This window comes from Microtus oregoni, unplaced genomic scaffold (assembly GCF_018167655.1).
Source record: "Microtus oregoni isolate MIOR12 unplaced genomic scaffold, Mior012 000046F_ref0000063, whole genome shotgun sequence".
Lineage (NCBI taxonomy): Eukaryota > Metazoa > Chordata > Mammalia > Rodentia > Cricetidae > Microtus > Microtus oregoni.
Genome location: NW_024543220.1, coordinates 14,411,291 through 14,428,864, shown reverse-complemented (window position 1 = coordinate 14,428,864; position 17,574 = coordinate 14,411,291). Strand labels below are relative to the sequence as shown.

Genomic DNA, 17,574 nt, shown 5'->3' with positions numbered 1-17,574 from the left:
AGAATTGCCCCAACAAGAAAGTTCCATATATAACACTGAGGAGAAAAGCAAGCCTCTTCTGCTATTTCCAGTATACCTAGAATTGATCCACTTTCATAACCGAGCCATTTGCTTGCTCTCCAAAGGCGGTCAAAGCTCGAGAGCTGTGAGGCCTGCAAGGCTCCCCAAGCTTCCACCCCACAACCAGGGGCTATGCTCACTACACACACAGCTTTCACTTCACATCACAAAAGTCACATTTCCTAGCAACAGACAGCAAGGATAATGGCTGGTTTATGCTAGGAAAACCTAGTTCAGAGCTGGGTGGTTGGTGGTGCACAACTTTAATCCCAGCACTGGGGGATACGGGCAGAGGCAGGTGGATCTCTGTGAGTTCAAGGCCAGTCAGGACAGGTTCTAAAGCTACAGAGAAACCTTGTCTCAAAAACTCAAAAACAAAAACAAAGAAACAACAACAACAACAAAAAAAAAAACCCCACCTAGTTCAGTACTGGATCAGTCAGCAGTTACAGGAAGGGAAGCTGAAGCCCTTGAGATAGGCTCTACAAGCAACACTTTACCTTATATATGGCTAAGAGGAGAGGGTACTGGGGTGGTCCCCTTTGAGGTTCATTCTTCTCCAGCAGCCGTCTGATAAATTTTTCGATCGCCTTTTCTGACATTCCACACTGATGGCCTGTCTGTCTCACCAGATCAACGGTCTCTGAAAGCTTGTCATAGATGCTGATCTCATTAGCAGCAAGATCCATGTCTTCCAAGATGAAATCCCTGGAGAGAACAAAGGACAACGAGCTTCTTTCTTCTTCTTCCTTTTTTTTTTTTTTTTGAGATAGGGTTTCTCTATGTAGCCCTGGCTGTCCTGAAACTCACTCTGTAGACCATGCTGGCCTCCATAATGCTGGTATTAAAGGTGTGAGCCGCCACCACCTGGCAAATGACAGTTTCTTTTCTTTCTTTTTGTTTTTTTCTAAGACAGGGTTCCTCTATATAACAGTCTTGGCTGTCCTAGAACTCACAGAGATCCGGGATTAAAGGCATGCACCACCACCGCCCAGCAGATGACAGTTTCTTTAAAAATGCTTCCTGCCCAACAATGTTTCTTGACCCTGAAGCAACAAATTTTGTGTTTTTACTCCCAAACTACAGCAGACCAAACACAATGAGCATGGAAAGACAATGTCTACACTTTTCTTTTTTTTAATTTATTCTATTTTTTAAATTTTATTTATATATTTTTATGTGCTCTGCATGTACACCTGCAGGCCAGAAGAGGGCATGAAATCCTAATACCAATGGTTGTAGCCACCATGTGGTTGCCGGGAACTGAAGACAGGACCTCCGGAAGAGCAGCCAGTGCTCTTAACCTCTGAGCCATCTCTCCAGCCCCTCCCTGTACAATACTTTTCAAACTATCGCTTTGTTTTCTGTTTTGAGACCGTATCTTGTTATGTTGCTCAGGGTATTAGAATTCTCAGGCTTGAGTGATTTTCTTGACTTAGTTTCTCCAATGCTGAGATTACAGTCCCAGACAGGTCACTGCATCCAGTTTATGCATGACTCATAAAATGTCATTTAACCAGGCTGTGCACGGTAAGGCACATCTTTAATCCCAGCACTCGGGAGGCAGCGGCAAGTGGATCTGTGTGAGTTCCAAGCCAGCCTGATCTATAGAGTTCCAGGCCAGTCAGGGCTACACAGTTAAACCTCAAAAAAGAATTTTTTTTTTTAAAAAAAATATTATGTGCATTGGTTTTGCCATGGGTGTCAGGTCCCCTAGAACTGGAGTTACAGACAGTTGTGAACTGTGATGTGGGTGCTGGGAATTGAACCCAGGTCCTCTGGAAAAGCAGACAAGTGCTTTTAACTGCTGAGCCATCTCGCCAGCAAATATGGGACCCCCAAATTTTTAAATTAAATACATTCAACATTTTTTTCATATAGGAGGAACCAAGCTTAGGATTCCTCCCCCGCCCCTTAAAAGCAGAGGGTCCTCTTGGTTGCCTATTCAGTCTCAAAGTACTTCTAACCCTGACAACTCCTGGCATGGAGCATGTGGGATCTTCAGTAAGAAGATGCTGCACCTGTCAAGCAGCCGAGCAGCTCCACAGAGCAGACACCTGACATGTTACTGCTCAGGACACACGAGTGCACTCCTTTTTCCCTCTGTGCCTCCTGCCTCCCTTGGGCATCTTCAGATAGCCTCCTTTCTGCCTAAACACTTGGTCCACTGCTCTGAACACAGCCTGCACATCAGAATCTCCTAGAGAGCCTACAAGGTAGATCCAACCTGCTCCTCTTGTGGGCTGCTGTGCTCACACCACTAGCAGGCAGGGGTCCACAGAGTTTTCACGGAGCTCTGCTCCTGACTTTAGAACGCAGCTACCCCAGGGGATGGGAGGTGGTGGCTCACTGCGGTTTTGATCTGTATTTCTCTGAAGGTTGGTGATGTTGAGCATCTTCTTGGGTGCTCATAGGCCACTGAGAGTCCCCTTCTACAGGAAGAGCTGTCTCATTATTAATCTGAAGGAATTTTCAGTGTGCTCTGTCCTGGACAGCAGGCCCTTACCAGACATTGCAAACATTCCCTTCAGACATCTAAGCTTGCCCTCTTCCTGTTGGCAATACTAGGGTTGAACCAAAGGCTCAGTTCTATTTCACTTTCTTTCTTTCTGCCTCTTTAAAGATTTTTGCTTGTTTTTTGTTTTTTTTATTATTTATTTATTATGTATACAATATTCTGTGTGCATGTCTGCAGGCCAGAAGAGGGCACCAGACCTCTTTACAGATGGTTGTGAGCCACCATGTGGATGCCGGGAATTGAACTCAGGACCTTTGAAAGAGCAGGCAATGCTCTTAACCACTGAGCCATCTCTCCAGCCCTGTTTTTTGTTTTTTTGCTTTTTTTTTTGTTTTATTTTGTTTTGTTTTTCGAGACAGGGTTTCTCCGTGTATCTCTGGCTGTCCTGGAGCTCTGTAGACCAGGCTGGCCTCAAACTCACAGAGATCCGCCTGCCTCTGCCTCCCTGAGTGCTATGATTAAAGGTATGTGCCACCACCGCCTGGCTTCTTTCTGTCTCTTAAAAAAAAATTATTTAGTCATTAAAAGAAAAGTCTCATAAAGCCCAGCCTGGCCTCAAACTTGATGTGTAGCAAAGGCCTTCCTTGAATTCTAATCCTTTGGTGTGCACCACCATAGCAGATTCTATTTGACTTCCTTTTTGTACCTTTCTTCTTTTTTTTAAGTTTATAAATGTGTGTGTGCACATATGTGTGCACGCACACATGTGCACGCACAGGTGACTGTGGAGAGCAGAAGTTTAGCACTGCACACACTGGATCTGTAAGAGCCCCGCCCCCCAATTTCATTCTCTTGATGGCTTTTTTTGTACCACAGCTTCTACACTCTGCAGAGGTCCAAATTCTCCCTTTGCTACTTGTGCTTCTGCATCACACGGGAGAAACCAGTGCCTAGGTCAATCTCACGGAGTTGTTTTTTTTTTTTAATTTTTAAAGGTTATTTTATGTATATGGGTGCATGGCTGCATGCCCTATGTGTGCATGGTACACTCAGAGACCAGAGGATGGCACCAGATCCCCTGGTATAGGAGCGACAGACAGTCGTAAGTCACTATGTGTGTACTGGGTATATAACCCAGGCCCTCTGGAAGAGAAATCAGTGCTCTTAACCACTGAGTCATCTCTCCAGCCACAAAGAGGTTTTTCTTTAAGTTTTCTTCTAAGAGCTTTTTTTTTTTAATTTCATTATTATTATTTTGCTTTTGAGACTGGGTTTTTCTGTGTAGCCGTGGCTGTCCTGGAACTCACTCTGTAGACCAGGCTAACCTCAAACTCAAAAAAATTTGCCTGCCTCTGCTTCCTAAGTGCTGGGATTAAAGGCGTGCACCACCATTGCCTGGCTCTAGAAGTTTTATAATTTTATCTTATATATTTAGTTTTCTGAACCACCTTAAATTTTATTTTTGTGTGATATAAAGGAAGATCCAACTTCATTCTCTTACAATGGATATCCCATTGGTCCACTACCAGTGGCTGAAGACGTGTGTTTGTGTGTGTGTGTGTGTGTCTGTGTGTTATGTAATACTGGAGACTGAACCCAGGGCCTCACGTATGCTAGGTAAGCACTCTACTACTGATCCTCCTGCCTCAGCCTTTTGAGGGCTTTTAATCTTAGTACCTAGAATGCTGAGACAGAAAGATTAAGATTTCAAGGTCAATCTGGGCTTAGCTACACATCAAATACAAACCAGCCTGGGCTACATAGAGAAACCCTGTTTTACTGTTTGTTTGTTTTTAAAGGAATACACATGTACCATGTCAGTAAGTTTTGAAGTTAAAATCATTTGGGAAATAAAGTGTGTGAAACAAGAACTGGAAAAAAAAACAAACCCAAAAACAGAAGCTACTAATGGAAATGTAAAAGTACAGGCACTGTGGAAAAACAGCTGTCAGTTTACAAAGTTAGACAATGAGTTAACATGTCATATAACAATTCTACTCACAGGTATGTACCCAAGAGAACTCAAAACATATGTCCACACAAATACTGGAAGACAAATGTTAGCAGTGGCATTATTCACAACAGTCCTAAACCAGAAGCAATTCAATGAAGCAATGAAGTCAGGAAAAAGTGTGATACAGCCACTTACAGACTATCACAGGACAATAAAAAGTGATGGCGTACTAATACGAGCTATGTGGCCCAGCCTTGAAAACACCGTGACAAGTGGAAGACAACCACAGAGACCACCCAGAGGGCAAGCGAGTCTACAAATAAAAAGTGGACTGATGCTTGCTTGGAGAAAAGAGTGGAGAGATCCAAGGATAACGGCAGTAGCTGGAGGCCCTCTCTCCAGAGTGACAAAATGTCCTCATCTTGAATGCCAATGACGGCTATACAAATTGTGAGCATAAACCATGCTTTTCACGTGGGTGAACTCTGTGACATATAAATTATATCTTAATAAAGGTCTAGTGTAAGTTTATGAATCTGAACTTAGCTCTGCTGTGGCATTTTTTATTTTACACTGCATTTTCTTTCCTATTGCCCAGACACTGGCCTCTGAGGTCTATGAGGGCAGGCCACAGACAGTGCATATCCTTACCAGAGGTCAATGTCTGGTGCATATAATAAAGACGTGCATATACGTGGTGACAAAGAGAATGATAAACTAGCTGAGGATCAGCAAAACAAATTATAAAAGGATTCTTCTAGAAGTCTACTGTCTGGGGAGGTGGCTCAGTTGGCAGTGCTTGCCTAGCATTCATGGGGCCCTAGGGTCAATCCTTAGCACTGAGTAAACAGGGGCATGGCGACACACATCTGTATGGTGGAAACAGAGGGACCAGGAGTTTACCCTCGGCTCACAGAATGTCTAGGGCAGGCCAGGAACTCACAGATATCCTCCTGTCTCTGGCCTGGGATCAAAAGCATACATTACAAAAAATAAATAAATAAATAAAATAAAAGCTGGGCGATAGTGGTGCACGCCTTTAATCCCAGCACTCGGGAGGCAGAGGCAGGCGGATCTCTGTGAGTTCGAGACCAGCCTGGTCTACAAGAGCTAGTTCCAGGACAGGCTCCAAAACCACAGAGAAACCCTGTCTCAAAACAAACAAACAAACAAACAAAACCAAAAAACAAAAACAAAAACAAAAGCACACATTAGGGCTGGAGTGATGGTTTGGTGGTTAAAAGCACTGGCTTCTCCAGAGGACCTGGGTTTGATTCATAGTATCTACAGGGGCCCACCACTATCAAGAGCTCCAGTCCCAGGGGATCTGATGCCCCATCTGGCCTCTAAGGATACTGCAATAAGGCACAGATACACAGGCAGGCAAAACACCCATGCACACTAAAAAATAAAATATTTTAAAGATAAAGGCATTTTAAAGGCATCTACCACTATGCCCAGCCCTCCAATGGAGATTCTTTTACTGCATGTGTTCCCAGTTATAAACTACTTGTTAGTGTGTGCAGACTAGAACAATCATTACAAGTCACCAGTTCAATGCTTTAATTTCTGGGTGAAAAGATGCATCTGAAGCCAGCTGCACCCGCACTTCGTCTGGACCTCATTCCTTCCACAAAGCTACTCTCGATGAGCAAGCAGGAGGGACTAGAGGGCGTCAAACCAAACAAACGAAAATGCAGTATTTCAATCCAAGTACTGGTGGCACAAACCTTGTGATCTTAGCACAAGTGGGCGGGGTTGGGAGCTGAGGATGTAGCTCAGTCAGCAAAGTTTGCTCACTATATACAAAGCCCTGGGTTCCAGAACTGTAAGAAACAGCACTTGGAAGGCAGGAGGATCAGAAGTTCAAGGTCATTCTGGCTACAAAGCAAGTTCAAGGCCAGCCTGGAACACATAAACCCCCAACCTTCCCCCAAACAAAATTAGGGACATTTCCAAAGATTAATAAGGGGATCTCTGTAATGATTTTGTAATCATAAAAATCCTACTGCTATTCCTTTTTTTAAAAAAAAATATTTCATTAATTATGTATACAATGTTCTGCCTGTATGTCAGAAGAGGGCACCAAATGTCATTCCAGATGGTTGTGAGCCACCATGTAGTTGCTAGGAATTGCACTCAGGACCTCTGGAAGAGGAGCTCTGAGCCATCTCTCCAGCCCCATATTGCTACTCTTATAGAGCATCACTAGGCACAAAAGCAACGAGGGCTGTGAAGGAAAGATAGCTATGGTACACCACAGCACTCCAGTAACTGCCACAGAAAACACAAGGTGGCAAGGACAGGGCTCTGGGTTCAACCCCAGAACACATTCAAAGGGAATAAAATGATAATAATACCATGTGATTCTTTTGTGACTAGTGATTGCAGAAACAGCAGTTTCCTGTTTAAACTGGAGACTCTAAGAATTATCAGGGAGAATATCATTGGTTGGGTATAACATTAATTAGCTAACAGCAATCCTGCCCATTTAGACGCATGAAACACAAAGTCACCGCTGAGCACTGAGCACGAGCAGGAGTAATCAGCTGAGACCTGAAGACAGACAATCCATTTACCTCCAGAAAGGGGGTCCAGCCTGGCAGAAAGGAGCTTTGTCTCGGAGGGAAGTTCGGAAGAATGAGCTCGACTCTTTAACAGTGGTTTAACCCTGCAAGGGCACAGGAGGGTCACCAGGGGGTTAGGAAACCAAGGCCTCTGTCCCACCCTTGACAAACAGTCGTCCTCTGTTGGCGATGGGGAAGATGTTCCTAGACACCCAGCGCAAGCCTGAAACCACATTGTACTGAACTGTTAGACACACCACGTTTTCGTGTGCACTTATAAGTAAGTTCAATTTACAAATTCAGCAGTGAAATAGCAACAATAAATACTAATGAAATAGATAATATACTCTAATAAGGTCACATGACTTTAGTCTCACTCCTAAAATGTCTTGTACTTACCCTTCTAATGATGCTGGGATGGGCTAACCGCCTACACAAGTCACATGAGGTGAAGGACATGGACATCAGGGGTTACCCTTGGGACAAGACACTGTTATGTTACTAACAAGCAGGTGGCAGGCGCAGGCACACTGAACAAGTGATGACTGCCTCAGGCAGGTGAGTGTGAGAGTTCAGCATGCTACTCAGGAGGGCACACTGAAAATGTACGCACTGCAGGTACTAAAGCCAGATATGGGAGACTATTGGACTGAGAGTGACAAGCTCTGGGAGTGGGACTCGACACAAGGCTATCAGTCTTCCCCGCTGATTAAAGGCACAGTCCGAGGCCAGCTAGCTCAACAGAAGAGCCTCAGTTCAATCCCCAGCACTGTAAAACCAACGAAGTAACAAAGGAACACTCCCTTTAAAGGAGTTTACTTTAGGACAGCAGCTCTCAATCAAGTGATTCTGTTCTTGGGGGACATTTGGTGATGTCTAAAGGGGTTTCCCCTATATTTACTGTCAAAATTAGATCAAAAGTAGAAGAGTCCTATTGGCCTCTAGTGGGTAAGGGCCAGCATCACACAGGACCCAGACAGTCCTCCACAATGAAGAATGGTCCTTCTCAAAGAAAAAAGAACTGAGCCTGGTTTTCAAGAGTCCTGCCAGGGGCGAGCCAGGGTGCTGGTTCGCAGTGGAGAGGGACCTCAGGAACAGAAGCCGGGCAGTTCTGATGAGATATTCCCCACAACTCCACCTGGGCCTCAGTCCCTGTGGAAATAGCATAGCATAGGAGCATGGCTCACGGGACTGCTGGGAAAAACTTGTCAGCAAAGAGTTGACAGAAGAACTGAACATGGTGGCACTGTGAGTTCCAGGCCATTCTCAGTTATAAATCGAGTTCGGGACCATCTTGGGTTATGTAAGATCCTGATTCAAAAACCAAACAAGCTGGGCGGTGGTGGCGCAAGCCTTTAATCTAGCACTCGGGAGGCAGAGGCAGGTGGATCTCTGTGAGTTCGAGTCCAGCCTGGTCTACAAGAGCTAGTTCTAGGACAGACTCCATAGCTACAGAGAAATCCTGTCTCGAAACGAAAGAAAGAAAGAAAGAAAGAAAGAAAGAAAGAAAGAAAGAAAGAAAAAACCAGGGGATAAAGAAAGGGCTCATCAATTAAGAACACTTGCTGCTCTTGCAGAGAACCTGGATTTGGTTCCCAGCATCCACATCATGGCTCACAACCACCTGTAACTCTAATTCTTCTGACCTCTACAGGGACTACACGCATAAGGTGTGTGTGTGTGTGTGTATAAAATAAAGTCATATGAATTTAGTCTCACTCCTAAAATGTTTTGTACTTACCATTCTTAAGATGCTTTGATGGGCTAAATGCCTACACAAATCATGTGAGGTGAAGGACACAGGCATCTCACACTAAGTAAACATTATAATCAAAGTCAAACAAGTTTGAGGAAGGCAGAAAAATGGCTAAGAAAGCAGAATAAATATTGTCACTTTTGCACCAGCCTGACAAGTGACGTGTCCTAAACACTGACATGAACAGCTGTGACTGACCTGCAACTCTAAGATACGATGCTGATCCAATGATGCTTTAGCTGTAAAGCACACATTCCAGCTGAGGACAGTAAGAACAATACTCAGAGAAATTCTCTCTCCTGTTTGGCTCCCTAGATGGCTGTGGGGTGTGCTGTACACTCTTCATGAATACATTCCATTCAGTGCCATCCCAAGGTTCTCATGACTGAAGACAGATTCTACAGAGAGAACAATGCATCTAACAGATTGCAATTAAAAACTACCAAGAGCCAGGTGTGATGGTGTATGATTTTAATCCCAGCACTTGGGGGGAAGAAACAGGTGAGTTCAAGAAACTCTGTGAGTTCAAGGCCAGACTGGACTATAGAGTGAATTCTAGGACAGTCAGTACAGTGATATTTTATTTGTGTTTTAACAAATAAAGCTTGCCTGAAGATCAGAGTGCAGAGCTAGCCACACTACACACACACACACACACACACACACACACACACACAGTGTTGTCTGCATGTTTGCCTGCAGGCCAGAAGAGGGCACCAGATCTCATGACAGATAGTTGTGAGCCACCATGTGGTTGCTGGGAATTGAACTCATGACCTCTGGAAGAGCAGCCAATGATCTTAACCTCTGAGCCATCTTTCCAGAGAGCTAGCCACACTAGTTAGTCATACAGGACAGGCAGTGGTAACATACACCTTTAATGCCAGCATCCACACTAGTTAGCCATACAGGCCAGGCAGTGGTGGTACACACCAGCACTAGAGAGGAATATAGGGTGGGATGAGACAGGAACTATCTTTCAGTGTGAAGATTTTGTAGAGGTAAGAGCTCTCTAGTGGTTGGCTGCTTTCCTTTTTTGATCTTCAGCTTGAACCCCAACATCTATCTCTAGGTTTTTATTATTTGTGCTACATCAAAACTACACAGAGAGATCTTGCCTCAAAATAAATAAATAAACAAATAAAAACACAAACAAGAACAAGAAAAACTAAACATATTTAAGGGGAAATAACTGATAAAACATTAAAATGATTTATGTGATTTAAACAGTAGTAATTTAAACTGTAAGTACTTGAAATTTATAGCACTGTAAATTTTCACCATTGGTAAGCACGAAAGTAGAAAATAACACGGGCATGTTGGAAACGGACAACAGATTGTTAGCCTCCAGCAATCCTGCGGGTAGCTATATATTCAAAGGAAATGAAGCATGGGTTTTGAGGAGCTACCTGCACCCCCAAGCTCACTGCAACACTCTTTACAATAGCCCAGACAGAAGCAACCCAGAGTTCACTCATAGGTTAGTGGAGTTGATTTCCACTAGTTTACAGAAGGTGGATATAAATACAATGGGAAGTTAGTTAGTCTCTGAAAGGGAAGTCTCAAGAACACCAACAATATAGTGCCATTGCAGACTAATATAAACTAGTTAAACACAAACAAACCCTGAAATGGCCATTGTAGGGGCTAGGTAAACACAAGAAAAATGAGTCAAAGATTAGAAAGTTTTAGGAGGCTACCAAGATGGCCCAGTTGGCAAAGTGGCTTGCTGCCACCCCTGATAACCCAAGTTTGAGCTCCAGGACCCTCATGGTGAAAGAGAGTGCCAAGTCCTGCAGGTTGTCCTCTGACCTCCACTTACGCTCCATGGCAGGTGTGCACTCATACACATACGCTGTACACACAAAATAAATAAATGCAGTAAGGGTTTAGTCATAAATGAAAAATAAATTACAGAGCCTAGGGCTAATACTATATTCCATACTAAAACTACACTTTGAATACAGCCTAGTGATTGAGCACCTGCCTAGCACACAGAAAGACCTGGGTTCAATCCTCAAGACACAGACAAAAACAAAATAATGGGGTTGGGGAGATGACTCTGAAGACATGAGCGCTTGCTATGCAAACCTAAAGACCCAAGTTCAATGTCTGGAACCCACAGGAAAAAAATGCCAGATACAGTGGTAGGTACTCCTGTGGATAGATGGGTAGCAGGGGTTAGCCTCAAAGAGGAAGAAGAAAACTGACTCCCCAAAAGTCGACCTCTGACCTCCACATGTGCTCCATGTGTGTATCTGCACTCACACAGTAAACTAAACAAACCTTTGAAAATAAAAGCTTTTTTTTTTAAATGCTAAAATAGATCTTGCAAGAGGAAACCTTTTGGGATGATGGACAGGCAAGGGCTGTGTGGCAGTTTCAGTGTCTCCAGCCACACCAGGCTGCATAATTTAAGCATATACAGCTTTCTATATGTTGAATATACTCAGGAGTTTAACATGCCAGGCATGGTGATGCATTCCTATAAATTCAGTGAGTTCAGGATAGCCTAGTTTACACATAGAGTTCCAAGACAGCGAGGGCTACAGAGACTTTGTCTCAAAAAAACCAAAAACAGGTGGGGAGTAAAGCACAAAGAGATTACAATCAAGAAACACATTTTTTGCATTCTATCATGTGATCTGATGACCGTCTTTCCAGGCATCTCTGTCTGGCAAGACTTGAGGTTCTCTGTTTGTTTTTCAAATGCTTCTGCACTCTTGGCAGCTCTAGCCCTTCCTAACTTGAGAGAAAACAGCTACCCCACAGATACACTCTCATTTCTATATTTTCACCCAAACTTTTCATTTTGAAAGATTTCCAACATCTGAAAAACAGAAAGACCAATAAACACACACATTCACTTAAGACCTATCTGTTGTCAACATTGGTACACACCCTCTGTTCCTGTTTTTATCAGAATCATTTGAATTAACTATGACACATAATTATATTACCTCTAGACATTTCATCATTCCATAGTAAGAATTTCCTAGGTAACAATAAGCATGCTTCATTACCACCTTCGCTAAAACAACTAATTCTCTAACGTTACCTAATGTTGGGTATGTAGTTGGATCTCTCCCCCTCACACATGTGCGCGCGCGCACACACACACACACACACGCACACGCACACACACTACTGAACTTGACTGCTGGCTCTCATCACGCACACACACTACTGAACTTGACTGCTGGCTCTCATCACACACACACACGCACACACACTACTGAACTTGACTGCTGGCTCTCACCTATCCAGTACAGAACATCCCTAATGTTGGGTATGTAGTTGGATCTCTCCCCCTTACACACGCACACACGCGCACGCACACACTACTGAACTTGACTGCCGGCTCTCATCACACACACACACACACACACACACGCGCACACACACTACTGAACTTGACTGCCGGCTCTCATCACACACACACACACACACGCACACACACTACTGAACTTGACTGCCGGCTCTCATCTATCCAGTACAGAACATCCCTAGTCTCACTCTGCCTTCTGACCTGCAGCAAAGGCCTGCACATCTTTAAACTGATTTCTACCTACTCCAAGTCTTGCTTTTTCCTGTTTCTATTACTAAAAGAATCTGTCCCCTCCCTCCAGAGCCAAATCCGGGAGGGGATGGCCTCACTTACTGTCTTCTTCCTCAGGCCTCCATTCCTTCACTAACCTGCTGAATCATATTCCTGTGCTCTCATTTGACCGATTTGGCTCTCACTAGTCACCAACGGTTTTCCTGGTGCCAAGTCCAAAGGGCGTTTTTCAGCGCCTGCTTTATCTGACCTCTGCTAAGCACCCGCCATTACTACCCATTTTCTCCCCAGTCCTCTCAACCTTGGCATAACTGTCTCCTTCTCATACCAGAGGCTAACATTCGCCAGTTGTCCTCGACCTTCTCCTTCCCTCCGTGGCGTCAACTACAGCTTTTGTCGATTCCCACACTCTTTCAGTCCACAACTCTCTTTAGAGCCCGAAAGCCAACCACGGATTTATCCGAACTGAGTACCACGGACGGCGTCAGTACTGAACCTGTTTTCCTGTCGCTCACTCTCCCATCACACTTCCTTCTTAAATGCTTATTTTGTGTACACACACACATACACACACTCGTGGAGGTCAGGTCTGCCCTTACAGATGGTCCCAGAGATAGAGCTCGGGTCATCAGAATTTGACCTGCTGAGCCATCTCTCAGGCCCTTTCCTTCTTCCTCCTCTTGATTTAAACTGAAACTTTCCCTCTGCCTCATTTATGCCAATGAAGTCACACTGACTCCTTCTGATTCAAGTGATGTCCATACTCCCAACACTCGGGTAGCAGAGACAGAAGATCTTTGCAAGTCTGAGGTCAGCTCATCTCAGTGAGCTCCAGGCCAACCAGGGTTAGAAAATGGAGATTTTATCTGGAAAGAAGTGAATAGTGTCAGGACAGTGGTGGCGCACACCTTTAATTCCAGAACTCAGGAGGCAGAGGCAGGCGGATCTCTGTGAGTTTGAGACCAGCCTGATCTACAAGAGCTAGTTCCAGGACAGGCTCCAAAGCTACAGAGAAACCCTGTCTTGAAAAACCAAAAAAATAAAAAAATAAAAAATTAAAAAAAAAACAGAGGTGAATAGTTAACAACAGGAAGAACAGTTCGTTTGTGACCATCACAGAGATACAGTGGTCTCTAGATCCCAGCCTTCTTCTTCAGCCCAGCCTTGCTCTTGTTCACGGGTTATTTTCTGAAACCAGTGTGTCCGGGGTAAGCTGCTTTTCTGGGATACTGCATGGTTGCTAAGGACACAGGAGCTAGAGCGGGGAAAAGCTGGATCCACTTAGCTTCTGCTTACTGACAACCTCCTTAAAGCTTACAATGTTTCATTTATAAAACAGAGATAATGAATCTGAGATGGGGTATACATCTATAATTCTAGCACTCAGGAATTAGAGTCAGGACAATTAGAAGTTCAGCTACAAAGCAAGTTTGAGGTTAACCTGGGCTACATGAGATCCTGTTTTTTTGTTTTTTTTTTTTTTCTTTTTTCTTTTTTTAAATGTTATTTATTTATTATGTATACAGTGTTCTGTCTTCAGGCCAGAAGAGGGAACCTGATCGAATTACAGATGGTTGTGAGACACCATATGGGTGCTGGGAATTGAACTCAGGACCTCTGGAAGAACAGCCCGTGTTTTTCTTTGTTAAAAAGGAGTGGTAATTATAGCTACTCCAACTGATAATTATTCAATGGCATGTGAAATATTTGTTACAATACCTAAGTAAATAAATATTAAATAATAATTGTATAAAATGAAGTCTTAATGATTTCCCAATGTCCTTGTTGATCTGGTCACAGTCTACTTGACCCATCTCATTTTCCATTAACCTTTTCTCGTCTTTTCCTGCTTCACAGTTATCTGCCTTTGCACATTTAATTTTCTCTTCCTAAAAAGCCTATCTTACAGGGCTCTGCCCAAATAATTAACACACCAAGCCCTCAACCTGGAGTTCATCATTTAAATCTCATACCACTCTATCACTTTCTCCTCTATCTCCCTCCCAAACACACTGGGTTCTTCAGGGCAGATAAGGGGAGAAAACTTAGGCTGCTGAGATGGCTTAGGGGTCAAGCACACCTACTGCTATTTCAGAGGACCTGGGTTTGGTTCTCGATACCCACATGACACCTATGACTAACACACACACAGCCATCTCACAGGACCTGGCACCCTATTCTGGCCTCCTGCACACATATGGTGCACATACACTGAGAATCATACATAGGAATTAAAAAATAATAACAACTTGGGGCTGGAGAGATGGCTCAGCAGGTAAGAGCACTGGCAGCTCTTCCAAAGAACCTGGGTTCAATTCCTAGCACCCACATGGCGGTAACTCCAGTTTCAGAGGATCCAGCACACTCATAAAGACAGACGTGCAGGTCAGGCAGCAATGCACATAATAACAATAACTTTTAAAAATATTTTTTAAATGGAGAAAATAGCACCAAAAAAAGACTAGAAACAGAAATTCACTTCAGTTATGGAACCCAATAAAGGGACAAACTCATAGAAAGGACCCGCTGTGCACTGTTTCCAAATTCTAACTAGTGCTTTGTTCATTTCACCTCCTGACACGCATCAGCCTGGCCAGGGCTTAGTGAGCAGCGGGCTTGAAGCCAGTGTGTTGTGTGTTGATGAGGACAGGGACTCAAACTGGGTCACAAAAAAGGCTTCAAGGCAGAAAAGGCAGTTCCAAAGCAGATGAATGGATAAATGGAGGAAATGCAGACTACCGAGAATTCAGTGATTATGAATGATTACTGTTATTTCAGAGGGCCTGTGTTTGGTTCTTTCTGGTATACAAGCTATGAGTACTCAGCCAAAACTGCAAGGCAGCAAAGGTGGCCTTTTCCACACAAACACACACGTGTGTACTCTATACAATATAATTGTACTTGGGGGTCTCAGGGGGTGGGTTTTTTGTTTATTAAGATATGGTCTGATGTAGTCCAGGCTGGCCCTGAATTTCCAGTTTTCCTGCCTCCATCTCCCAAACCCCAGGATTAAAAGCATGCATGCCTGACTTAAGCATTAATCTGTTTTGCTTCCTTTCAGTACTGAGAACTGAACAGAGACACGTGCATACTAGTCCAGCGCTTTACCCCATTCCCTGCATTTGTTTGTTTTTGCTTTTCAAGATAGGGTTTCTCTATAGCTTTAGAACTTGTCCTGGAACTCACTCTGCAGACCAGGCTGACCTCTAACTCACAGAGATCTGCCTGCCTCTGCCTCCTGAGTGCTGGGATTAAAGGTGTGCGCCACCACTGCCTGGCATCCCTGCATGTTAAGAGAGAAATTGAAATAACTTCAAGTTGACCTAATCAGAGTGATACATCTGTGAAAAGCTCCACCTGGGAACTACCAAAGGAGCAATGAGAGGGTCAGATCCTAAGTGCGCAGCAGCTGTCTACCCAGTGCGTGCTCACTAAGAGGACGGCCAACGCCAGGGCTATGCAGGCTTTAGAGCATCAAGGGTGAGGTGTGATCAGTGTGCCCTGTTCTGTTACTCTATGCTGTGTGCACAGCAGCTTTCAGGCTGTGCCTTGCCCTAAGTGACTCCACTTCCTAACCAGCATTTGGCTCCGTTTTAAGTGCAAACAGAGGCAGGAAGACTATACACTTCCCTATGCATTCGGCACCTTCCGCAAGGCCCAGACTGACAGATCGCTTACTTCCAACAGTAAACAACACAGACTTTCTCACCTAAACTCAAAGTGGCCAGATGTGGTGGCACAGGCCTTTAATTCCTGCACTTGGGAGGTAGAGGTGGGCAAAGGTTGGAGTGAGTTCCAGGCCACTCAGGGATAAAAAAACAAAACCAACCAACCTATCAGAATAAATCGGGACCCTATGAGCACTAAGTGTACTGAATTCACGCAGGAAAACCACTCCCAAGAACTTGTCAGATCCGCGAGACCGAGGCAAAGAACCAGCACCCAAACTTGCACCCGTGAAAAGGAACTGTAATGGCAGCAGGCCCCACTGACTTTGCCTACAGCGTGTTCCCGAAGGCTGACAGAGAACAGTCGCAGAGCTCAAGCCCAGCCAGGTCCCGTCACTCCCACCCCCTGGTGATGTGGCCACCTCTCTGTCCTGGATCGTCCTCCACTTCTTTCCCGAAACTCACCCCAATGGCAAGGTCTAGCTCAGGGCCTCCCTCAGCTCTGAGACCCTCACCTCTCTGAACACTTATCTGTTTACACCTGTAACATTCTCTTCTGCCCGGCGTGGCCTCCTTACCCGCTGCGTAGCCATTCAATAACCCGTAGAGAGGCGGAACTACAGTGGCTGTGTAATGTCACGTGGAGTTACTATCCCCAGGGAAGACTGGGATAAACCTATCTGGGGCAAGGGCCAGCTGTCAAAGGAAACCTCGAACTCTTGGCAGAACTGCAGCCAGTGGAACCCAGCCTGTGAGTCTGCTCTTCGATAAACCTTGACACTGTGAAGATCAAACGTGTCCCTTTCTGTTTCTAGCAGCATACTCACGTCATGTGGCCTGCAACCTTAAGTCTTAAAATGCGACGAAACACCAGGCAGGCGATTTTCTCGCACTGGCAGGCGACTGCACACAGTTCTTTTACTCTGGTCAGTACACCAAGACACGTCCCTTTCTGAAAGCTAAAGCGCCAGGTTCATCACATTAAGTCCACGCTTTTGTAAATAAAAGTATCTCCTCCCTTAACCATTAGGGAAAGATGTCTGACAAGGGGTCGGGGCCGGGCTCTCGTGATGCTAATGGATCCGTGGCGAGGGTGGCAAGCGGGGGTGGAGGGCTCTCGGACCCGGCCGCGACGCCTGCGAACCGAGTTCAAGCAGGGTCGGAGACCCCGTTGCCCTCTCCTCGGTGGAGCCTCCGAAAGATGTCTTAAGGGAATCGACCCCGAGGAATGGCCGGGGGATGGTGTCAGTCAGCAGAACGCGGGGAGGCTCTCGCCGGGGGACGGGAACGGAGGGGAAAGGTGGCGGCAGCGGCGAGGAGGGGCGGCGCGAGGCTGTGGCGCCCGCGGAGGGCGGCCGGCCTCCCCCCCCTCCCGGCCTCGGGCCCCAGTCACTCACATGCGGGCCCGCGCCCTCTCGGGCTCCTCCCGCCTCGGGGACACCAGTCGCCGGGCGAGGAGGATGGGCCAACGAGTTCCTGCTTCCGGCAGCGCGACCCGGAAGCGATTCTCACGCCGCTGGCCGGGTCCCCGAACACAAAGGGAAACCACTTC

At 45.3% G+C, this 17,574-nt stretch overlaps 1 protein-coding gene across 5 annotated transcripts in view; it reads right to left on the bottom strand.

Annotated features, from left to right (window-relative positions):
• Positions 1-17,574, bottom strand: part of CUNH6orf89 (chromosome unknown C6orf89 homolog) — a 36,118-nt gene extending 18,544 nt beyond the window's left edge. Inside the window, exons 1-3 of one of the 5 annotated variants that reach the window (XM_041635073.1) lie at positions 17,420-17,570; positions 7,052-7,143; positions 561-768 (exon numbers count right to left, since the gene is read on the bottom strand). In XM_041635073.1, the coding sequence (XP_041491007.1) occupies positions 561-749 (189 nt within the window). In that variant the 5' untranslated portion in view covers positions 750-768; positions 7,052-7,143; positions 17,420-17,570. Of the gene's footprint in view, positions 1-560; positions 769-7,051; positions 7,144-12,456; positions 12,518-16,600; positions 16,619-16,849; positions 16,983-17,419 lie in introns of those variants that run through there. The other 4 variants (XM_041635075.1, XM_041635076.1, XM_041635074.1 and 1 more) reach the window with 4 other exon arrangements.